The sequence below is a fragment of the Muntiacus reevesi genome, chromosome 3, assembly GCF_963930625.1.
Source record: "Muntiacus reevesi chromosome 3, mMunRee1.1, whole genome shotgun sequence".
In the NCBI taxonomy this organism is placed as follows: Eukaryota; Metazoa; Chordata; class Mammalia; order Artiodactyla; family Cervidae; genus Muntiacus; species Muntiacus reevesi.
This window is the reverse complement of record NC_089251.1, coordinates 82,801,865-82,826,930: the sequence shown is the minus strand read 5'-3', so window position 1 is coordinate 82,826,930 and position 25,066 is coordinate 82,801,865. Positions and strand designations below refer to the sequence as shown.

Sequence of the window (25,066 nt, the reverse complement as noted above, 5' to 3'; positions counted from 1 at the left end):
TTGTCTTCCATGAAACCAGTCCCTGGTGCCAAAAAGGTTAGGGACTGCTGCAGTAGTACATTTCTAAGAGAAACGCCAACAATTGTTATGAGGTATAGCAATGAGGCAGGGCTTCCCAGGTGGCGCTAGTGACAAAGAATCTGCCTGCCAACGCAGGAGACTCAAGAGATGTGAGTTTGATCCCTGGGTTGGGAAAACCCTGTGGAGTAGGAAACGGCAACCCACTCCAGTTTGCTTGTCTGGAAAATTCCATGAACAGAGGAGCCTGGGGGGCTACAGTCCATGGGGTCACAAAGAGTTGGACACGACCGAGCGACTGAGCACACACCACACAGCAAGGAGGACCGACTTTGCTGATCATGGTAGTTGTTCTTTTCTGAACTAAGTTGGCTTTAATAATAACTTAAATTCTTTGAGCTTATGTTGGCTGTAAAATAGAAAAAGGTAGCCAGGAATTTTCTAAAAGCTGAAGAAGTCCATATGCGGATGGTACTTCTGAAACTAATGATACAGTTCTAAATTGCATGGTGTGGAAACAGGGCTGGAGTCAGGAGGTGGTGAATGAACAGGCTCACCATGGCCTCAGGTTTGCACTGAAACGACTGTCTCCAAGGAACCCTGCATGACTTTCAAAGGGAGGCTCTTTATAAACCTTCAGCCCTTGTGCAGTGGCTTGCCTGAGACAAACATGAGTAATGTAAGGGCCGGGGGTACCCCCATCACAGCTCAGGGTCTTGGAATTATTCAGGCTGCCCATCACCTCACCACGCGTGGTATGATACACACAGAAGGGATCCCGTGACTGCACCCTGCCAACCAGCTGAGTGGAGCAGAAGAGCATTAGCAGTGGGGGAGGGGGGCCTCCAGTTCCAGTGTCTACACGTGCAAACCTTCTTCACAAGACTGCATTTACCACCTGGACTGGAGTCAGGGCACGTGAGAGAGCCTGTACTTTAAACAACAGAGTCAGGAAACCTAAGCCTGAGATTTCAAAAACCACAGAAAGCGTTAGTCACTCAGTTGTGTGACTCTTTGCGACCCCCCTGGACTGTGGTCCACCAGGTTCCTCTTTCAGTCAAATTCTCCAGGCAAGAATTTACTGGAGTGAGTTGCCATTTCCTTCTTTAGGGTATCTTCCCAACCCAGGGATCAAACCCAGGTCTCCCACATTGCAGGCAGATTCTTTGCCGTCTGAGTCACCTGGACAATTTTAAAAAAACGCTTTTTAAAGCAAATTTGCAGCAAGGAAAAGATTATTCATTGTCTCCTCATTTGTAGAATGGAGGCATAACAGTGTCTCAGAGTTTCTGGTTATGGTTATTAAATGTAATAATTAGTGGCCTTACCCACTGACCCACACACAATAAACAAGTTTCACTCCTCCTATTAAAACTATGATAGTTTCCTTTTAGTTACCTTGAAGAATTGATGCTTTTCTCAGGGTCATAATCAAGCCCATCCCAACAACCGTGGTAGTGAACAATATTTGGATGATTAAGTGTTGCCAAAGCTTTCACTTCACGCTCTACCTTCCTAGTTAAAAGGAACAGAACATAAAGGCGTCAGTATCCATCCCTGATAATAACAAAATACCTTGAGCAACAGGAGACAATCACCAAAATTCCCTTATTAAACAGCTGCCATGGTTCCCACACTGAGGTTTAGAATGGAAGCCAGCAGCTCTCAAAAGGAAAGAGTGAACACAGAAAAAATCAGCTGTTTTCACTTTCAACATAAGATAAAAAAAACAGTGACTAAAATTATTCCAAACCTCAGACAATTTAGAAGTCATAGGTAGTACTCTTCTGAGCTATCAGTGATGCAAAAAGTTTTTGGAGCTAAAATAAAAATCATCCATTATGTTTTATTTAGACTTGTGTTAAAATCACTTTGGATTTCAAAAGCAAACCCCATTTGGGCAGCAAGGGTAGGTAATCCAAACAGCATGAAAAACCTAATTCAGAATTTTCAGTGCATGGCAAAAATACACAGAGGGTGATCTATACAGAGAAACCGAAATTTCACTGCACAATGTGGGAGCTTTACAGGAATGCGTAGGTAAGAGTTACGACAATCGTATGCTAAGTGGAGTACATAAATTTGAGATTTCAAGGATGAGGAAGGATAAGCAAACATTCTGCAACTTAATTTTTGAATTTGAAAAGTTCTATATGATATAAAATTTATAAAAATAGGGAAAAAATTACTCATATATTAGCGCAATCCTAACACACAAGTTGAGATGATTTCTTATAGTCTTTCTTCATATACGTTTTTACATATGTGTAATTATAGTATATATATTTATCCTATGTTTTCTCATATATTATCTCTAAATTTGTCCCTATTACTATACAATATGTCTAACCATCAGGTATAAACATTTTAATGTAAAATTTCAAAAGTATTAAAAAGTAGAGCAAATAGAAGAATGAACCCCTACCTAGCCATCAGGTGAAACAGGAATTAACGCCTGGCCAATCTTGTTTCCTGTATACTCTTACCTACTTCCTCATCTTTCCCTGGATTATTCTGAAGCAACTTCTAGCATCGTACCATTCATAGTGTGTATAAATATTTACAGTATATAACCCTCACTTTTAATAACTGCAAAATAGTCATTGATCAGAGGAGAGCAGAAAACATACTAAATCATTCCTTTATTGCTGAACGTTCTGTTTGCTCTAATTTCTCACTGTTATAAACGACACTGTGATTTTTATCTACTTGAATAACTTTTCCTGTAATCTGGGTAATATCCTTAGAATAGGTTCCCAATAGGAAATCCATAGGTCAAAGCATATAAATAATTTTATGCTTCTTGATGCATATCTCCAAGTGTATTTTTAACTGTGCTGTACCAATCTATGAAGCCACGAGAAATGTTCAAGGTACTGCATATGCACCCTTATCATCATGAAGGATTACCGTTAAAAATGATGGTATGGGATAGAAGGAACAGCAGTATTCCTGGTAAGCAAAACAATGAAGAAAGAAAAAGCCTTGTTTTGATGCCAAGTAGTATGAAGGTATTTCAACTGCAAGGCTTTGTCCACAGGACAGACAATAGGTTGGTTTGACTGGATGAAGAGCATCTAAAACACCACACTTGCTTCTTTTCTTATGTCATTTTCCTTCACTTATATCCCTTTTCCATCTCCTTCTCTGATCCTTGAGGGATCTGTCTGGCCAAATTACAAATAATAACAGCTGCCAGAAAATAACAGGCAAGATCGGTGAACATGGGATTTCAGAGCTCCTTCCTCTGTCTTCCTTCCTAAAGGAGTTCTGTTATCCAATAATTGGGGTGGGGGTGGGGAGGGGCACAGATAATACATAAAACAAACATGGGAAGCATTGGGATATGGTGGGAACACAGTAGACTGGAATTCCAGAGGATAAGTTCTAATCTCCACCTTGCCACCACAGGAGATAGGGCCCAAGGATGGTCATCATTAATTTCTTCTCTCCCCATGCTCACATCCACTCCTCAGATTAAGCTGAAAGAGTCTATTTGCCCTCTCCCTCGAGCTGACTATAGTGACTTTGTTTAATCAATACGATGTGGAACTTCCAAGACTGCTCCCTCCTGGGATGAGTTGCTCTGGGACAGTCCTTCTTAGACCCCAACAACTAAGCTGTGAAATGCCCAGGCCACATAAAGGGGCCAGGTGGAGGCGCTCTGGTTAACAGCGCCAACTGCACTTGTAGCCACAGCCAGCATCACTGCCAGCCATGTGAGAGAGCTGTCTCCAATGTCCAGCCAGGCCAAGCTTTCAGATGACTCCTGGCTGCAAATGCATGATGAATGGCCCGGGTGAGCATAGTCAACTCACAGGACCACAAGAGATAATAACAACTTGGTGTTTAAGCCACTGCATTTTGGAGTGGTGTATTATGCAATAATAGACAACCAGCACAATTTTCAACTAGCTTTTACCTTTAGCAAATCAGTTCACATCTTTGAATCTCACTCGCCTCCTCTGTAAGATAAGGAGATGAGACTAGAAAAACTCAAAGGTCACCTTGAGCTAAAAGATTTTATAACTGTAGTTCTCATCAAGACAGCCTCAAGGATAATCAATGGTATATCCATTTTTTAATTAAAGTGACTATGGTAAAGTGAGGTCATTTCAGAGTAAGCCAAATATCATTCTCCTCATGAACAATATTTTCAAGGAGGACCAGAAAAAAAACATACTAATGAAGAAGAGAGATACATAAAAAAGAACAGTGAAGGTTCACATTAAAAGAAATAAAATATTACTACTTACACACTATTATATTTAACACATTTAATAACGTAAATCTTCTTATCAATTCTGTGTTTGGCTTTGAAAACTTGGCCAAATCCACCTGAGCCAATTGGTGTTACTTCTGTGAAATCCTTGACCAACCTTGAGAGATAAATGCTGCTGTTATTCTGAGGTTCAACATCCTCTGCTCCTCCACTCCAACCCTTCTGCTTTCCCTTAAAGGCACTAGTGAAATGGACTGTATAACAAACAGGACTCTCCCCTTCTGAGTAAGAAGGATCCATTTCACAGAAACGCTTGAATCAAAAAGGATAGTTCTTCCCTCTTCCCATCCCAACATAACAGATCACTCCTGGGAGTCAGTCACCGCCTGACTGCACAAAAGCCATGGTAAAGAATCTTTCATTCCAAGTAAAAAACTTTAGAAAAGAGTGTCACACTGTGTTCCCTGCTACCACCAAGCTGTTATACAAGAAATGAGCCTGCTTATGTTTGCAACTCTCTGGGTTTCCCCTCTTTCTCCTGCCCCACCTTCCATCATTAAGACCTGCCAATTTTCTTTCCAAAACACATCTGCGGGTGCATGCCCACGTTCCCCCACTGGCCCAAGCTTCCAATAAGACTCCCGCCAAACCCTGTTCAGAAGACACACCACCTCCTCTCCTTCCTCTATTCCAGTCCACGATCCTCACAGCGATCAGTGTGATAAATACTAAGTCTGATCACAACTATTGCCCAAACGCTTCCCAAGCCTGCCCCTGCCTTCAGCAAAACCCAGAAACCCCTGACATGGGCTACCAGGGGCCACCTGTTTGTCCCGTCTCCAGCCTGTCTGGCGACCCCAGTTCCTTGGTCACTGCCCTCCCAGCACGTGGCTTTCTCTCAGTTCCTCGGGTGCTCACGTTACCTTTCCGGCTTCGCCTTCCCATGTGCTCCTCTTTCACACAGTACCAGGGGCTCCCCACTGCCCGGTGCTGACTCATCCCTCAGGCCTCCCCCATATGTGACCCAGAAAAAGCCCTGCCTCATCCTTCACCCTAAATTCAAGGGTCCTGCTGTCATGCATAACCACACCATGGCTTTTCCTTCAGACCTCTGGTCACAGTGCGTAATTATCATCCCCACAAAAATTCTAGGAGGACAGGGGCTGTTTCTATGTTCCTGCTATAAATACGATGCCCAGCACAGTGCCAGATATATATTAGGTACTTATTAAGTATTTGGTGATTCTTTATTATTTCTTAAGCTTGTATTCCATGTTCCTCTGTTGCAAATAGGCCTCCTTTTTAAAAGATACTTTATTTAAGCCCAAACATGCAATTGACCACCAAAGGAACCCTTTTTAAAAAAGTGAAATCTGCTATGAAGCTGGAAAATGGAAAACAGATTCAAATGGATCTATTCTGATTCCTGCAGGAGTACTTTTGTTGAAAAAAAGTTACTGGTTTACAAAAATATTGGCTTTCAATATTAAAACCTCCCAGAGATATCAGAGAAACCCACAGGAGTATCACACAGACACCACATTCCACTTGAACTCACCTAAACTGTACTCCTCCACAAGGCAATGATCCTTTGTGGGCCTGATTGAGCTAAAACAAACTGTTCAGGCAGAGATATGACTTAACCTGCCTGATATTCAGCTGTCCCTTAAGAAACTTTTGTCAACTTTTGTACATGTATCCTTAAACAAATTCTTTTTCTTTTTCATGGTTTCCCCTCTTACCTGGGGTCTGCACTGTAACTGTTTTCTTCTGTCCTCACAGGAGAGTCAAAATTAGGTGCCAAACTTCTAAAAGTTAAGAGAAGCACATGAATTCAAAACTAAAATCAAATAAAACTTATCAAGAGTGGATTTTATGCTATCCACTAGGCTTTTTATGTTGTGAGTCAACTATCAGAATAAGAGGGTAGCGAGTACTAACATTTTTCTTTAGAAACAATGTGGTTCTCTGTGCTCTAACAAATTTTCACTCCTTTCCTGTGTTTTTCAGCCTTAACACATTCATTGCCAGCATGCCGCTAGCCTCTTTTTCTCCCTTTAGACTCAAAACCTTAGGAAATATGTCTCGTTGAATTCTCATCCTGGTTGTGTTTCCTTTGTCATTTATTCCTTGCTGGTGGTAAGCCTCCTACAATTGGAAGTCCAAATGCCACCTAAAACTAAACAAATACAAATTGTTATCTTCCCTCCAGGCTTCCCAGGTGGCGCAGTGGTAAAGAATCCACTTGCCAATGCGGGAGACACAAGGGATGAGGGCTTGATCCCTAGGTCAAGAAGATCCCCTGGAGGAGTCATGGCAACCCTCTCCAGTATTCTTGCCTGGGAAATCCCATGGGCAGAGGAGCCTGGTGGGCTACAGTCCACGGGGTCATAGAGTTAGACAACAACAACCTTCCCTCTAAATCTTCGACTCCCTTAACACCATCAGTGCCATGACACTTGTCTGCATCTCATTCACAAGGAACAATCTTCATTTCCTTTTTCCTTCGCATCTTCTCCACCCAGTTCTTTAACTCTATTTCCTCAAGTTACGTTTACTCTTCTTTTATAGTCTGTCTCACAAATTCTCCTCCTCCCTATCACTAGGTCAGCCTGATGGCCTGATCATCTTACACACAGACCTCGCCTCTCTCCATCTGAACACCAGCACCTGGCGTCATCTTTCTGCAAGTGTTACCTACTGCTCAGAATGTGCTGGTGCCTCACAGTGGCTCCTGCTGCCATCTAACTCCCACTGCTGACTGTATTCACATCCTTGCTTTTCTCTTCCGTTCAAGAAGCCAAGTCTCCCTAATTTACAGAACGTCTGATCATTTATTTCTTCCCTGAGTTACGATAACATTTCTACCCTACCTGCTTGTCTGTAAAATAATACACTTCTCTCTTTTTTGGGGTTGTGCCATGTGGCTTATGGGATCTTAATTCCCCCAACCAGAAATTGTATCTGGCTCTCAGCAGTGAAAGTGGTAAGTTCTAGCCACTTGGTCACCAGGGAATGCACATAATATATTTCTCTTAAGAATACCTCTACAAGCCCACTTCTTCTGTCAGACTTGTCCAAAACAATGCCCTTAACCACTTACTCGACCGATAGCCCCATAGGCCTTTATGTCTACAATGTATTGTGTGCATATGTTCAAAGACTTCGCTATGTATTTAAAATTATTTATTTGTAGATTTCGAGATTTCTGTGAGCCTTAATCATGCTTTGTACTACTGAAACTCCACTCAAATAAGGGCATACAATACATATACTGGACTTCATAAATAAGATGAACAAACTAGATCTGAAATAAAACTTCATTTCTAAATAAGTCCAATGCATGATGATACTCACCTCTTCACCTTCCTGGCATTATTTCTGAAACTGTCCTATAATAAAAGAAAATGGAAAATAGTTTCAGATGATTAAGTCAAGTATCCTGCTTTTCTTGGCCATCCTTTCTCCTGTACTTCTAGATGGTTCTCTGACCACATTTCTTTGTCCCTAAGATTAACAACCTCATCAATTCATATGCTCTCAGTAAGCCCTGCTTTCAGTGTATTTGTCTGTATCAGGGTTCTCATCAATTATAGCAAAGACAGATATGATAAGAAGGTCAAAAAACACAAATTGTTGGGGCCCTGAGATTCAGTGGCTAAGACTCTGCACTTCTATTCCAAAGCAGGGGGCACGGGTTTGATCTCTCGTCAGGAAACTAAGACCCCACATGCTGAGCTGCACAACCAGGAAAAAAAAAAAGCTAGAACTGCAGGGCATGTCCCACAGAAGCACTGACTCTGCAGGCATAGAATATGGCTTCCCAGATGATCCTCAGGCCAGCAGATCTCAGCAAGAAACTATGCATACAATTACTCACAGTGCTAGTAAAGAAAACACATGGGGCCCAGGGATCTAGTTTAAAACATTCTCAGGACAAATCAATAATTTAACTTTAACATTTAGCCAAAAAAGAGGAATCTTTGACATATCTCTCAAAAATTAATATAGCTATTCTTCAAGCATATTCACTTTTACTCTGATAGGTGTTGTGGTTTTTTTTTTTTTTAAACAATTTTAGTATGTTGACACAGAGTGCAAACATCAGACTAAGATTTCTTGAGTTCCTATCACCCGCCAGCCTCAGTTTTGCACAGTGATGCATTATGATTAATTCAGACATTCTGTAAACGGACAATATTTTCTCCAATCTCTTCTATTACAAACAATTTTGCAAAGAACGTGCTTATACATGTATCTCTGTCACACATACATGTGTTTCTCTAAAAGACATATCTAGGAGTAGAACTGGCAGTACAGCTCGCACACCCTCAACTCCACTACATGTTGCCAAATTGCTCTCTAAGACAGTCGAGCCAATTTATACATCAGCCAGCAACATATAATATTGCTGTAACAGCACATAATAGGTATAACGGGAACAGAGCTGTGTCAACACTTAGGATAGCCAGACTCAAATTTTGCCAATTGGGTGGTTTAAAATGGTATCTAGCTATTGTTTTCATTTGCATTTTCCTGATTATTATGAAGTAAAGCATCTTTTCATATGTCTGTTGCCCCTTTGGGTATCTCTTTTCTGAACTGTCTGTTCAGTTCTTTTGTACACTTTTTACTTTTTTACTGATCTGCTTATCTTTTTCTTATTGTTTGTAGTTTAAAAAAATATTTATTTAGTTGACTATGCCAGGTCTTTGTTGCAGTATGCAGGATATCGTTCCCTGACCAGGGATGGAACCTGGGCCCCTTGCATGGAGTCTTAGCCACTGCACCACCAGGGATGTCTTTCTAGTTCTTTAAAAATATAATACTTTGGTAACATTAATCGTCACTTCAAAGACTATCTGATTTTTAAGTTCAGTTTTTAAGTTTAGCTCTGGTTTATTAAAGCAGAAGCAGAAATCTGTGAGTGAACCTTCTAAATACCATCCAGTTGATAGAAGAAAAGAAGCCAGATTATAGGAATACGTGAAAAATACAAAGGTGAGTAGGGAGAGAAAGATGGGAGTGAAGAGCAGAAAAATTTTGCATGTGAGGAATGGGAGTTTATAAAGAAAGGAGAGAGAAAAAGCTACAAAACATTTAGATTTAATAAGAGCTCATTAAAAAAAATTGAAAAATTATGACAGGTACTGGAGGTCACTTTTAAATGGAGAAACACAAAGGAAAATAAGATTAACTAGGAAACTTAGATACTAATACTATACCCCTGGAGACAGGAAAGAGCTGTTTGTGTCACTGTTATCACTTCTTTCGGAGGTATTTGTTGAGAAGCCATTTTCAGATGGTGATTCAGAACTACTGAAAGAAAAGAGGACAGCTATTAGTTTATGAATTCTGCCTATTTTTTGTTGATCAGTAATTGCTTTTTCTAAATTCTCCTTCAACATTAAACATTTTCCTAAATATCTGCTCTTTCAGGCTGCAATTTGACTTTGTTTGTCCATACTTACGATGTACTCATTGCTTGAGAGTTTCTTTTGACATCACCAGACACAGCATTGAAACAATCAGAGGATTGGTCAGCTCTCTGAAAGATTTAAAAGTGCAACTAAATGACTTCTTATAGTGCCTTAGTCTCTGTGAACCAACTCCCACATTTATTTCCCACATTTACCAAATTCACAGCCATAAAGAATAACAGGATTAATATATTTTTATGGATGTTTGATCTGAATTTAAAAAACATTGAGCTGTCATGAGAACTGTGATCCTTCTGAAGCTTCATGGCCCCAGGGCTCACTGGTGGGACACAGAATGAAGGAGTGCTTTTGCTATGCGACTGGCTGTCTTGGCGTCATCTAAATATCATTTAACTTCAAATCAACTTCAGAGAGAACTTTAAAATATAAAAATCAAATCCCAAGGCAGTACACACCATTGTTTCTGATTCTATCTTTTCATAAGCCAGTTTGGCAGCCAACTGTTTTGCCTCCTGTTTAGTGAAACCTACACCAATCCCATATTCTTCTTGTCCAATTTTGCATTTATAACGAAATCTAGGAGAAATGATAAAGAGTATTAAATCAAATACCAACAAACAGTAAATGTAACTCATGTGTTTTCAGAAAAAACACACCTTAACAAAGGGCTAAATATAACACCAATTTAATAGATAGATTAATAGTTCATATCTTACTTAATTTTAACGAGGGCTTCCCTGGTGGCACTAGGTAAAGAATCCGCCTGCCAATGCAGGAGAGACACGGGTTCAATCCCTGATCTAGGAAGATCCTACATGCTGTGGAGCCACTAAGCCCATGTGCCACAACTACTGAGTTTGTTCTCCAGGATCCTGGCCCATCTGCCACAGCTACTGAGCCCATTTGCCGCAGCTACTGAAGCCCACACGTCCTAGAGTCCATACTCTGCAACTGGAGAAGCCACCGCAATGAGAAACCCGAGCATGGTGGCTAGGGCGTAGCCCCCGCTTGCTGCAGCTAGCGAAACCCCACGCAGTAACGAAGACCCAGCACAGCCAAAGATAAATAACTAAATAAATAAAGATTATATTTTAAGAAGCAAGATTAAAGATATATATATGTATATATATACATTTTTTTTTTCAATGAGATGGCTAATCAGTTTACCAGAATAACCGGAACTGGCTAATAGCCCAGCTTCCATTCTCCAGCGAACTTCTAACTCTTTGCTGCTTCATTGAAAGATGTGGCATTAAGGTACCAAGTGGTGATTTTTTAAAAATTCCCCAAAAGTCAAAAGACGTGGGGGCAGAGAAAGAAGAAAGAGATCTAATGAATTTTTCAGAGATGTTCAACTGGTATGATAAAATCCACAGAGGCTTCTACAGGAGAATAATAAGGTGAAAGTGTTTTGGAGGAAATGTGCCAAGCATGTCTAACTTCAGCTCTAACTTCACCATTTTCTGCACCCCCCTGCTCATGTACACAAAAACCTAAGCAAATCCTCACAATGCAAAAGTCCCATGCTGAAATCACTTAATTTTCACATGAGCTATAAGTATGCTTATAGTTAGGCAAGGAGCTTGGGACAATTATAGAAGAACTATATTTAGGGTGGCAAAGCAACAGACATGGAAATTTATATCATGGAGTTACCACGTAGTGCTACAGAATTATGGCAGTTTTATTCATCGTGGATGGAAACACTCTACCAGTGAGTCTTCTCCACTAGGCTCTGAAGGAAAATTAGGGAGCTGGGCTGAAGGACTCGATTATTTCTGAGGCTCCTGTTTTTCTTCAGCACTCCCTAAACAGTCTTCTTTTCTTTAACAATCAAACGTTAGAGCACTAGGTCAAAGGAACCAACAGGTGAGCTACAAGAAAATAAAATAGCCTTAATTTATGGAGATTGACTCACAGAATTTATTTTGACTTTCATTCCAGTGAATCCTATCACATTTTTGTCTTCCTGGTTCTGGCCTACAAGCCATTGGGGTGAACAGTAAAATTCATAGAGCAGTATCCTAAAGTGGGTGTTTGGACTATTCGCCTTTTAGAATTTTTGTCCTTCTCTCTCATTTAACGGGTTGGCCATAGCTGAGAAACAACCTTCTTCCCACTCATTTGCTTTCTGCTTTTCCCAGTTCAAATTCATTCTTTATCCTCATCTCCAAAGCCTTTGCTCACTGGTGAGAAGCTCTCATTATTTCTGACTGATCTTCTCATCCATCCCCCTCATCATATCCCTCAAATCTTGGTCTCCTCACCATCCAGGGTGAAAACCCAGTCCTTATTGATTTATTTTTGGTGGCGCTGGGTTTTATTTTGCTTCATGGGCTTCTCATTGTGGTGGCTTCTCTTGCTGTGGCGCATAGGCTCTGAGTGCAGGCTCAGTAGTTTCACGGCTGGGGCTGAGCTGCTTCCTGGCATGTGGGATCTTCCTGGGCCAGGGATCAAATCCACCTCTCCTGCATTATTGGCGTGCGGATTCTTAACCACTCGTCTACCAGGGAAGTGCTTTTTTTTTTATTCTTTTGGCCGCACAGCATACAAGATTTAGCTCCCCAACCAGGATCCGAACCCATGCCCCCTGTATTTGAAGCTCAGAGTCTTAACCACTGGACCAGGGTTTCCTAAACCGATGGTCCACCAAGAACTTCCCTAAACCCATTCTTTCAAATACATAGTACTTGTCTAGAGAGTGACACTATTCAATAAAATCTGAAGGGCAAACATCTTTATTCTGACAAGGGTGGAAAGAGACTCATTTCACACATGTGGCAGGACTCTTCTCACACAGCCACTGTGACCTCAGGGATGGGAAGGTCTTCACCACCTGACTTTGCTTAGGTTTCCTGCAGACTAAACCATCCAGAGAGATCTCAGAAATAAAGGATTTCCAGACTTGATCAATTGTGGGATAAGGGTCCCCAGACTTCAGTAATGAAGCATTTTAATATTTTCATCACAAAGATGTCAAACTGCAATAAAGTCATAAAAAACCTCTGCAGAATGTACCAAAAAGGACAGGTAGTTTTGGAAAGTTAGACATGAAAATAAGGCTGCTCTATTGCTTAGATATAGTGAAACAGAGGGAAAAACAACATCTCACCCTTCGGGCCCATCACCCTTTGATTTACATTCTTCATAAGTTACACATAAGTTTCTCTTCTGGGAGATCGTATTAAGACGGCCTATGTAATTCTCAATGGGTGGTCCTTCTGGAGTATTTGTTGTCAGCTGAGATGAAAAAGTAACTGACTAAAAGAAAAAAAAAAACCCATAAGGATAAATTTTAATAAGAAAAGACATTAGCTATTTTCCTTTTACAGTTTCATAAGGGAAAACAAAATAGTCAATTTTCTTGTTTATCTAGGTAAAACTATAAGACTTTCTGATTTGTTGCATCTTTTGTAATCTCAAAGGACAAGATAACACATACTGAAGTAAAGTTATATCCTGGATCACAACTTTATAGGAAACATGAATACAATAGCATTACTCCTTCCACTATTATCTGTCCCTTTTAAAATTCCCAATCTGTCAAAATCTTTTCCAAAGTTTTTCTATTTTGCTAACTTTGTCAAAGAATTTTTGGTTTTATTGACCATCTTTATTATATCTTTGTTTTTTTCACATCAATCTCTTCCCTTTTGTTATCACCATCTTTCTTCTGCTTTTTCGTGGGTAAAGGTATTCTACTGTTCTTTTTCTGACTTCATGACTTGGTTTTCTGGCTCATTAACAATTTGTAAGTTTGTGGGTTTTCCCGATTTATTTTGCTCAGTTTTGATTAAAAGGGTGACATCTTCAAGTAAAATTAAAAAAATATATATATTTTTTGGCTGCACTGCACGGTACTTGGGATCTTAGGTCCCAGACCAGGGATCAAACCTGTGCCCCCTACAGTGGAAGCCTGGAGTCTTAACCACTAGATCACCAGGAAGATCCCATTGAGTAAGATTTTTCATGAAAGTATCTTGAATATTGAAATTCTGAAAAATTTTGAAAATTTGAGAATGACCCACTTTTGTCCCACATGTAAAATGACTTCCTGCCTCATTTTACAGATGCTGCTCCAGAGTCTTCTGGTTTTTAACAGTGGCGTGGGCAGCATGACTTTTTTTTCATTTTTATATTTCGTATAAGTTCTTCTGCCGGGATACTTGTAGGATTCTTTCTTCATCCCTGGCTGGAGCTCAGTCCTTTCACAAAGGCCAACGTTCTTGGTGGTTCCATATTTTTCAGTATCTTGAGCTGCTGAGTTGCTTCAATCTGCAGGTAGCTCTTTTTTTATTTCATAAATACTTTCTATTGCTCTTTTCAGAAACCGCTTTTTCTGCACTAGTTACTCTGTTTGCATCTTCAGCAATGCCAATTATATGTATGTTACTTTTGCATCATCTGCCCTCCATATTTTAATATATCATTCTCTTCATGGTTCCTTCTATCTCTGCCTTTTTCCACTGCATTCCCTCGATCACGTGGAAGGGCTCCTTCCAGAACCTGTTAGCTCATTTCTCACTGTTTCCTTAGAGTATGTCCTGCTGTTGGCACTCTAAATAGGTATTGCCCCATTTTGCCCACTCTCTTTTTTTTTTTCATTTATTTTTATTAGTTGGAGGCTAACTACTTCACAACATTGCAGTGGGTTTTGTCATACATTGACATGAATCAGCCACGGAGTTACATGTATTCCCCATCCCAATCCCCCCCCCCCCACCTCCCTCTCCACCCGATTCCTCTGGGTCTTCCCAGTGCATCAGGCCCGAGCACTTGTCTCATGCATCCCAACTGTTGCCCACTCTTTTTGAGGTGGACCTCTCATTCAGGGTTCTATAGAAATGAGTCCAGGAAAAAGACTGAACTAAACTTCGAAAGCAAAAGCACTTGTGAATGGTTTTATTCTGCATGTAAGTATTTTCTCACAGGACAGGGAAAAATACCATAGATATTTGTGAGTTCCCTTTCACAAAGGGAAAAAAAGGTAATTACTCACCTTACGGTCTTTATTAATTATCTCAAAAGCTAATTTGGCTGCAGCGTTTTTGGCTTCCTTCTTTGATCTACCTTCAGCCTCTGGAAATTCTTTACCATCTATTATAACTTGATATGTAAACCTGATTACAAAGAAAAATTCAAAGAATATCATAAAATTCATACATTATTTAACTACCATTCTAATCATAACTGCCTTCTGTGACACCTTTGAAAATTTTAACCTGTGTTCCACAAACTCCACAAGGACTTTGATTTTGGCCATTCAGGTATGACCTAAATCAAATTCCTTACGATTATATGGTAGAAATGACAAATAGATTGAAGGGATTAGATCTGATAGACCAAGGGCCTGAAGAACTATGGACGGAGGTTCATAATACTGAACAGGATGCGGTGATCAATACCATCACCAAGAAAAAGAAATGCAAAAAGGCAAAATGGTTATCTGAGGAGGCCTTACAAACAGCTGAGAAAAGAAGAGAAACAAAATGCAAAGGAGAAAAGAAATGATACATCCATGTGAATGCAGAGTTCCAAAGATTAGCAGGGAGAGAGAAGAATGCCTTCCAAAGTGATCAATGCAAAGAAATAGAGAAATAAAATAGAATGGGAAAGACTAGAGATCTCTTCAAGAAAATCAGAGATACCAAGAGAACATTTCATGCAAAGATGGGCACAATAAAGGACAGAAATGGTATGGATCTAACAGAAGCAGAAGATATTAAGAAGAGGTAGCAAGAATACACAGAAGAACTGTACAAAAAAGATCTTTATGACCCAGATAACCACGATGGTGTGATCACTCACCTAGAGTCAAACATCTTGGAGTGTGAAGTCAAGTGGGCCTTAGGAAGTATCACTATGAACAAAGGTAGTGGAGGTGATGGAATTCCAGCTGAGCTATTTCAAATCCTAAAAGATAATGCTGTGAAAGTGCTGCATTCAATATGCCAGCAAATTTGGAAAACTTGGCAGTGGCCACAGGACTGGAAAAGGTCAGTTTTCACTCCAATCCCAAAGAAAGGCAATGCCAAAGAATGTTCAAATTACCACACAATTGCACTCATGTTACATGCTAGCAAAGTAATGCTCAAAATTCTCCAAGCCAGGCTTCAACAGTACATGAACTGTGAACTTCCAGATATTCAAGCTGGATTAAGAAAAGGCAGAGGAACCAGAGATCAAATTGACAACATCTGTTGGATCATAGAAAAAGCAAGAGAATTCCAGAAAAACATCTACCTCTGCTTCATTGACTAACCTAAAGCCTTTGACTGTGTGGATCACAACAAACTGTGGAAAATTCTTCAAGAGATGGGAATACCAAACCACCTTACCTGCCTCCTGAGAAATCTATATGCAGGTCACGAAACAATAGTTAGAACCAGATACGGAACAATGAACTGGTTTCAAATTGGGAAAGGAGTACATCAAGGCTGTATATTGTCACCCTGCTTATTTAACTTACATGCAGAGTACATCATGCGAAATGCCAGGTTGGATGAAGCACAAGCTGGAATCAAGATTGCCAAGAGAAATATGAATAACCTAAGATACTCAGATGACACCACCTTTATGGTAGAAAGTGAAGAGCCTGTTGATGAAAGTGAAACAGGAGAGTGAAAAAGTTGGCTTAAAATTCAACATTCAAATGGCAAATAGATGGGGAAACAATGGAAACAATGGCAGACTTTATTTCCTTGGGTTCCCAAATCACTGCAGATGGTGACTGCAGCCATGAAATTAAAAGACGCTTGCTCCTTGGAAGAAAATCTATTACCAACCTAGACAGCATATTAAAAAGCACAGACGTTACTTTCCCAACAAAGATTCATGTAGTCAAAGCTATGGTTTTTCCAGTAGTCATATATGGATGTGAGAGTTGGACCGTAAAGAAGGCTGAGCACTGAAGAATTGATGCTTTTGAACTGTGGTGTTGGGAAAGACTCTTGAGAGTTCCTTGGACTGCAAGGAGATCCAACCAGTCAATCCTAAGGCAGATCAGTCCTGAATATTCATTGGAAGGACTGATGCTGAAGCTGAAGCGCCAATACTTTGGCCACCTGATGCAAAGAGCTGACTCATTAGCAAAGACCCTGATGCTGGGAAAGATCGAAGGCAGGAGAATGGGACGACAGAGAATGAGATGGTTGGATGGCATTACCAACTCGATGGACATGAGTTTGAGCAAGCTCTGGGAGAAAGTGAAGGACAGGGAAGCCTAGCATGCTGCAGTCCGCGGGGTTGCAAAGAGTCGGCCACGAGTGAGTGATTGAACAACAATCACCACATAGAATTCAAGCAGACACCCCAAAGAGCAAAACAGTACATCATTTTGAAGCATGTTAAGGTTTATACACCACTTTTTTCTCTGGAGTCCTCTGAAGTTACCACTTTACATCGAAAAGACTCTCACCATCTTCTCTGGCAGCGTTGCTCTCATGCTAAAGAACTGACTTCAAAATTGTGCCAGAGTTGCTATTCTTCCAGTTTTTATTTTATATAGATATACCCTTTCTTATAGCAACTTACCTATAATTATGTGGAGGTCCTGTCTTACCCAGTTCACAATACCTAACTTCTACACCGTTCTTTTGTTGGTATTTATTAAGTTCTTCTATGTAGAAACACGGTGAACGACCAGTGGCCATTTTTTTCCTCTAGTAACCTACAAAAAAAAGAGATGTTTGAAAGAAGTGATATACTCAGAAAATATTTAATTTCTGCAGTTCAGTTTAAGATATAAAACAGGGTAAGATGACTCTCCTTTATATGACTCATCTCAGCCCCACATAAATCCAGAGAAAACTTTCTTACAAGATCTTTCTTTCCCTCTTGTGGATTGCAAAATCAAGTTAACTTCTCCAAGATTTTCTACTTTCAAAACTCAACTGGCCAAAAAAGGATGGAGGTCCTTCTCCTTAACTTTTCTTTCTGCGTCCACTGAATGTCAAGTGCAAGTCTGTCCATCTGCTTAAAAAGATAAAAGCCTGAAGGAGGAGAATTAGAATTATTTTTGTTGAGAATAAAAAGGTTGAGTGTATATACAAAGTTTATGAAATCATGAAGGATTTAGCTGTTCAGACACAGATTCTCCTATGAAGCCCCACAAAACTCCCATTTGAAATTTTCAGAAGTCAGCTTTAGGACAATTTACTTGGCAGACAAATTAGGCCCTAGTTTATGGTTCTCACTGGACAAAGATAGTACAATGATTCAAATTACAAATAAAATCTAAAGAATATAGAATCTAAATATAAGAGTCAAAGCTATAAAACTTTAAAAGTAAATATAAGGGTGCATCTTCACAATCTTAGATTTGGCAGTGGAATCTTAGCTATGACAGCAAAAGCATAGCAACAAAAGAAAACATAAATAAACTGGACCTCATCAAAATTAAAAATGTTTGCATATCAAAGGACACTATGAGGAAAATGAAAAGACAGTCTTCAGAAAGGGATTTTTATAAATAATATATCTGATAAAGACTTAGTATCCAGAATATATGAAGAACTTTCACAACTCAACAATAAAAAGAGGTAAGAAATTAAAAAATAGGCAAAGGATTGAATAGATATTTCTCCCGAGAAGACATACAAATGGCCAACAAGCACACGAAATGATTACTTATTAGACAAATACAAATCAAAACCACAACTAGATTCTACCTCACACCCACTAGGCTGGTAATAATAATAAAAGAGAAAATAAATGTATTGGTGAGAATATAGAGAAATTGGAAACCTCATATATCGCTGATGGAATGTAAAGTAATGCAGCCTCTATGAAATTTGGTGGTTCCTCAAAAGGTTAAACTTAGAATTACCGTGAAAGTGAAAGTCACTCAGTAATTTTTGACTCTTTGCGACCCCATGGACTATACAGTCCATGGAATTCTACAGGCCAGAATACTGGAACGGGTAACTTTTCTCTTCTCCAGCAGATCTTTCCAACCCAGGGATCAAACCCAAGTCTACAGCATTGCAGGCAAATTCTTTTACCAGCAGAGCCACAAATACCACCCATCAATTTAACCCCTTTGGTGTATATCCAAAGAATTGATAAACAGGTTTTCAAATACTTACACAAGAATAAGCAAAGCAGTACTAGTCACAATAATCCAAAAGTAGAAACAAATCAAATATCTGTCAACTGAAGAAAGGTAAACAAAATGCTGTACATCCACACATGGCCATAGACAGAAAGTGGACCCTGTTGACCTCTCGTTTCATATTAGAAAGCTCTTTTGATTTTCCTTCTTTCAAGGTCACAAGTTCTTTCTGATAGTCCTTAATCTCCACAGTCTTTAGATGCTGGAGTTTTCCCCCAAAACTTGGTCCAAAAACACTATTCTCTTCACTTTATACTTTCTCCTCAAGGTGATTTCTCTCATGGCCATGATTTCACAGATCATCTATTTGTTGTTATCTCTGAAATTTATACATAATTTATGAACCTTTTTCTGAGTTTCAGAGCTCTCTATCCAACCTCCCCACTTGGACATCTTTTTTTTTTTTTTTTTTTTTTTTTTTTTTCTTTTTTTTTTTTTCCACTTGGACATCTTGAATGGCTTTTAAACTCCAAAAATCCAAAACTGCATTTATAATCTCCCCTCAAACTGGTTTAGAGTTTCCTTCCTCAGAAAATGACTTCACTGTCCACCCATGTCTGAGAGCCATGAATTCTGGGAGGCATCCTTGACATGTCCTTTCCCTGTCTTCTGATCTATACGTAAGTCCTGTCCTCCAAATCCTCTGACTTCTCATTGATGTCTATAACCACCATCCTGGTTCAAGCCATCACCGTCTCACTCCGGGACTGCTGCAAGAACATGAGAACCAATTCCTCACGGTGGCTACAATTTCTTCTCTAACCTGCAGCCATTATGATTTTTTAGCAGAATTTCTTTCTCATTGTTGTAAAATACACATAACATGAAATTTGCCATTTTTAAATGAATGATTCATGGGCAAAAGCTATTTCACAATGTTGTAAGCCCACCATTACCATTCATCTCCAAAACTCTTTTCATCTCCTCAAATAGAAAGTCTGTACCCACTAAATAACTTCCCATTTCCCTTCCCCCTCATCCCTTGGTAGCCACCATTCTATTTTCTATGCCTATACATTTGCCTATTCTAGGTATCTAGTATAAGTGGAATTATACAATATTTGCCCTCTTGTGTTTTAGCTAATGTCTTCAAGGTTCATCCATGCTGTATGTAGCATATACTAGAATTTCCTTCCTTTTTAAGGATGAATACTATTCCACTGTATGGATATCCCACATTTTGTTTATCTATTCATCTACTGATGATCACGGGTTATTTCAGCCTTTCGGCTACTGTGAGTAATGATGATATGAACATTGTTGTACAAAAATCTATTCAAATGCCTACTTTTGAATCTTTTGAGCATATACCTAGAGGTGGACTTGATGAATCATATGGCAATTTACAGTCAAATTTTTCAAGAATTGTCAAATTACTTTCCACAGTGGCTGTACCATTCTGCACTTCCATCACCATACACGATGGTTCCAATTTCTCCAAATCCTCACCAACAGTTGTTATTTTTAATTTTAAAAATAGCCGTGTCATAATCTTTTAAAACCTCACTTCAGTCATGCAGCCTCCACAAGCTATCAAAATTGTTTTTGTCAAGGTTACCGCTGGCTCCCCCATCTCTGAAACTAGCAGTCAGTGGTCTGTTCCCAGCCCTTTTCTTCTTGACACATAACCGGCTCAAGATATGGTCGCTCATTCCTATGTCCCTCCTATCCCTTTGCTCGGACACTTAAGACACCATCCTCTCCTAGTTTCCCTCCTTTCTCACAAGCTATTCCTTTTCTGTCTCCTTTCCCGGTTCTTCATCATCCTTTCTTTTAAATATTGTATTGTCTCGGGGTCCAGGTCTCATATCTCTTCTCTGCTCTACTACTCCTCCTCTCCACTCACTCCCCTGTTGATCTCCTCAAGACTTGGAGCTTTAAATTCCACCTACACAGAGATGGTTCTCAAAAGGATGCCTCCCCCACCAACTCTTTCCTGGTTCCCAACTGCTTCTGACCAACAGACTCCCTCCTGAAATGCTCTGGACTCCACCGCCTTAGCTGCTTCTGCCCGATTAACTCCTGCCTTCTATGGATCTCAGCTCAAGTGTTACTTCCCACACCCCCTGGAAGAGATCCTGGTTTGATGCGCTACAGCCCCTGTGTCCTTTATTACAATTGCTCATTTAACTGACCCGTCTTTCAAAAGAGACCAAGAGCTACAAGAAGCAACAAAGTCCAGAAGCAAAACACAGGAGAGGATAAGAGATGGTTGGAAGTGCTACAATGGAGCGAAATAGGGCTATGAGATAGAGGGGGTGTTGGGAGGTGGGGGCAGAGATATGAAGGAGGCGGTTGTAACACAGTGGCAAGGGAAGACCCTTCTCAGGAGGCAATACTGAAATCAAGCCTGGATGATGAGAAGGTTCATCATGCTTAGATAGGGGGAAGAGCATCTCAGGCAGAGGAAACCGTGAGGCAGGCACCAGCATGGCGTTTGGAAGGCTAAGAAAAAGTCAAGGAGACTGCTGCACAGAGAACGAAGGGAAATGCTGGGATATGAGTCAGAGAGTAGGCAGGTGCCACAGCACAGAGACCTTGAAGGCTCCGGCCAGGACCACGGATGTTATTCCAGTTGCAATGGGAGGCTCTTGGTGGGTTCTCAGCAGAGGGGTGATGTGGTTGGACTTACGCTTTTAATGATCACGCTGATGCTATTGAAAGAACAGAGTATGAGAGGTGGGGATAGAAAAGATGAGCAGAGCACAAGTAGAAGTCGAGAGACCAAGTCAAGACTGCCATGGTGGTTTGCGTGGGCAGTGCTGGTGGCTGGAAGGGCTTAGATATGAGCAAAGGCACGATCGCTGCTTAGTGTTGTGGAGACAGCTAGGCTTTAAAACCACATAGACCTGAGCCTCTGAACCTACCTCTCTGAACCTTTGATTTGTGATGTGAAACAAAGGATGGAAACACCTGATTCACAGGTTGTGGTGCAGAGTAAATCAGACAAAAAAGGATCCAGGAGGGTTTCCCACACCCCTGGCCCTCAATGAACAGTGCTCCTGGTCTGTAACTCCAAAATCCAAGAAGCACTGAAAACTGAACTTTACTTTGTTTTCATTTGCTTTCTTTTTACTTGGTGTGTAGCCCCCCATCTAGACCCCCATCTAGACCATCTAGACCCAACTGACACAAGCTACTTACAGTCTTAACCATACTCTGTTGTCTATTTATACATTTCACTGCAGATAGCAATTTATGATAGCATTGCCCCCAAACCCTACTGAGAACATTACACAATAGACAGGATTTATGCTGCCTCGTCTTTCTAAAATCCAAAAACTTCTTAGTACCAGAACATACGTGGTTCAAGGGTTTCAGATAAGAATCTGCAGCTGCACCATTATTTTCAGGAATCAAAGTGTCATTTAGTTTAATCACAACTATGAGATCGTACATCCAATTGGATGAGGTCATAGATCTCAGAGGGCTCCCCAGGTAGCTAATGGTAAAGACCTCGTCTGCCAATGCAGGAGACACAAGAGATGCTGGTTAGATCCCTGAGTCGGGAAGATCCCCTGGAGGAAGAAATGGCAACCCACTCCAGTATTCTTGCCTGGAAAATGCCATGGACAGAGAAACCCGGCAGGCTATAGTCCACGTGGTCGCCAAAGAGTCGGACATGATTTAGTGATCAAACAACAACACAGATCTCAGAACAGCAGTTATGGAAGAGTCCTCATAACCTGAAGTCCTATGGAAACACCCTGAATCATCAGCACTTTTAACTTTAGCTGTTGCTCTTTACAATGACAAGCCAGTTTGAATTTAAGTGAAATACTGTTGTTCAGTTGCTAAGCCATGTGCGACTTCTAATAAGGTGTTAAACTGGTACGTTTGAAAAAGTACTTATAAGTTTGGGGAAAGAAGAAACAGCTGCTTCTTTTCAAATGTTTTTAATAAATATTATTTTAGTACTACAGTACCATTTTCAGAACAGAAATCTCCATGAGAATCACTAACAAATGTTATGTGTCTGTTATACTCATGCCCAGAAGTTACTTTGGCTGTGCCCTGACACCCTTGTGTCAGACTGTCAGCCATTGTGGGCCTAGACTAGCCCCCTCAAAGGGCATGCATAATGCTTGGCGAACAACATACATTCAACAGATGTAAGATGAATTAAAGGTATAAACTACAGATCCAGTGTTAAGGAGCTTCAGATTCAAATTAACAAACATAAGAGCAAGAGCACAAACTGCCCAAAATTCTAAGTTCCTAAGTGACAGCTCGGAGTCCATCTCTTAGCTTCCATCTGGCAAGGCGTTTTTTTAGTACTAAAGAAATCACAGGTGATAGGAAGTCTCATATTCTGGAGTTCAAAGAGAATTTGTGAATTACCATTGATTAAACAGGCTTCTCTGATAGCTCAGTTGGTAAAGAATCCACTTGCAATGCAGGAGGTCCCAGTATAACTCCCAGATTGGGAAGATCCACTGGAGAAGGAATAGGCTACCCTACTCCAGTATTCTGGCCTGGAGAATTCCATGGACTGTACAGTCCATAGGGTTGCAAAGAGTCCAACATGACTGAGTAACTTGGACTTTCTGTTTCATTCATTAAACAAAGTTGGGCTTCCCAGGTGGTGCTAGTGGTAAAGAACCTGCCTGACAATGCAGGAGACATAAAAGACCCAGGTTAGATCCCTGGGTTGGGAAGACCTCCTGGAAGAAATCATGGCAACCTACTCCAGTATTCTTGCCTGCCTGGAGAATCCCACAGACAGAGGAGCCTGGCGAGCTACAGTCCATAGGGTCTCAAAGAGTCGGACACGACTGAAGAGACTGAGCAAGCAGGCAAAGAGTTAACGAGTACCTATTATGTACTAGGTTATCCTGGCCAACAAAACCTGACTCTTGTGCACTTAGGAGTACAGAAACATGGACAAACCTATAGGAAATGTCACAACGTGATAAGTACTAGGAAAACTAAAGCAGAGCAGGGCGGACTGTAAGGGAATGGCCGAGTTTCTTTTACATGGAGGTTTTTTTGGGAAGGCTGCTCTCCTACTGTTACACTGGAACAAGGGCAGGGTAAAGCCAGCGACGGACTGGCCTATACAGGTGTCTGGGAAGAGCTTTCCAGGGAGAAATAGGAAGTGCAAAGGCCCAGAGGCAGCGGCAGTGCTTGGCAGTGCTCCAAGAACCGAAACGAGGCCTGTGTGATCGGAAAGCAGGGCCCAGGGGGCCATGCCTGTAGGTCAGTAACCTTCCAGAGGGTTCTAATGAGATGGAAAGTTATTGGAGAATTGGAGGGTGGGGTGGGGGAGAGGATGCCCTGCTCTGCCTTCAAGGACCTGGGGCTGCTGCGGTGTCGAGAAGCTGGGGTGGGGGGCGCAGAGTTTGGGCGGGGGCTAAAGATGGGCAATTGGGGAAAAAATGCAAGGGATTTTGGGCAGGGGATTTTTGTTGCCAATCTTTTGGGCAATTCAGGCCTCCGTATTTCACATTGTCTATCAAGCCACAGGACTTTTCCGTTTTCCACTGGTTCCCCTCCCCCCACCACCCAGGACCCGGGGTAGTGGTTACCTGCTCGTTTAAAAATTCTTCGTGGGAAGAAAATGACTGTCAGGTCCCACCGCGCTGCACGATGCTTTCCCCGGGTCCAGCCAGGGCCTGCACTCGGCTGCGGGCCTCGGACAGCGCTACCGAGGCGGCGGCGCAGGGGTCCGGGGCCTCTTACCGGCGTCCAGTCCCGGGCTGGGGAGGCGGACAGGGGGCCGCTCGCCGCGGTGGCTCCAGCTGCCGGCCCTCGCTGCTCCCGCGCCGCTACAGCCAGCGGAAGCTCGGCGAGTCTGGGCGGCTCGCTCTCGGTTTCGTTTTCCCCGCGGACTCCGCCTTCCTTCGGCCGCCCCTGCCCCTCCCGCACCGGTCCGCACAGGTCCGCGCAGGGCCAGCGATCGCCTGAAACCCGGCCTCCACTCGGAGTCCGAGCGCGGGCGCCCAGGGCCCTGCAGCCCCCGCCCCAGCTGCTGGGACTGCCACCGGCCCCGGTGCGGGGCAGGGTCCCCCGGGAGATGGGGAGGGCGTTGAGGTCTCCGAGGCCCGCAACGTGGCGCGCTCTCTGCCATAAGCGCTCCCCTTGCCTCTTCAACGCCAACATTTGGGGTGGGGTGAGCTGACTCATTTGAAAAGACCCTGATGCTGGGAAAGATTGAGGGCAGGAGGAGAAGGGGACGACAGAGGATGAGATGGTTGGATGGCATCACAGACTCAATGGACAGGGGTTTGGATGGACTCGGAGTTGGTGATGGACAGGGAGGCCTGGCGTGCT

The 25,066-nt window shown here is 41.6% G+C and overlaps 1 protein-coding gene across 2 annotated transcripts in view; it reads right to left on the bottom strand.

The window, feature by feature from the left end:
- EIF2AK2 (eukaryotic translation initiation factor 2 alpha kinase 2) overlaps nucleotides 1–24,459 on the bottom strand; it is a 38,923-nt gene extending 14,464 nt beyond the window's left edge. Inside the window, exons 1-11 of one of the 2 annotated variants that reach the window (XM_065929429.1) lie at nucleotides 24,322–24,459; nucleotides 17,215–17,350; nucleotides 14,681–14,801; nucleotides 12,794–12,942; nucleotides 10,137–10,257; nucleotides 9,712–9,788; nucleotides 9,466–9,559; nucleotides 7,598–7,632; nucleotides 5,983–6,048; nucleotides 4,275–4,397; nucleotides 1,417–1,533 (exon numbers count right to left, since the gene is read on the bottom strand). In XM_065929429.1, the coding sequence (XP_065785501.1) occupies nucleotides 1,417–1,533; nucleotides 4,275–4,397; nucleotides 5,983–6,048; nucleotides 7,598–7,632; nucleotides 9,466–9,559; nucleotides 9,712–9,788; nucleotides 10,137–10,257; nucleotides 12,794–12,942; nucleotides 14,681–14,801; nucleotides 17,215–17,333 (1,022 nt within the window). In that variant the 5' untranslated portion in view covers nucleotides 17,334–17,350; nucleotides 24,322–24,459. The remainder of the gene's footprint in view (nucleotides 1–1,416; nucleotides 1,534–4,274; nucleotides 4,398–5,982; nucleotides 6,049–7,597; nucleotides 7,633–9,465; nucleotides 9,560–9,711; nucleotides 9,789–10,136; nucleotides 10,258–12,793; nucleotides 12,943–14,680; nucleotides 14,802–17,214; nucleotides 17,351–24,321) is intronic. The other variant, XM_065929430.1, reaches the window with a different exon arrangement.
- Between the last annotated feature and the right edge of the window lie 607 nt (nucleotides 24,460–25,066).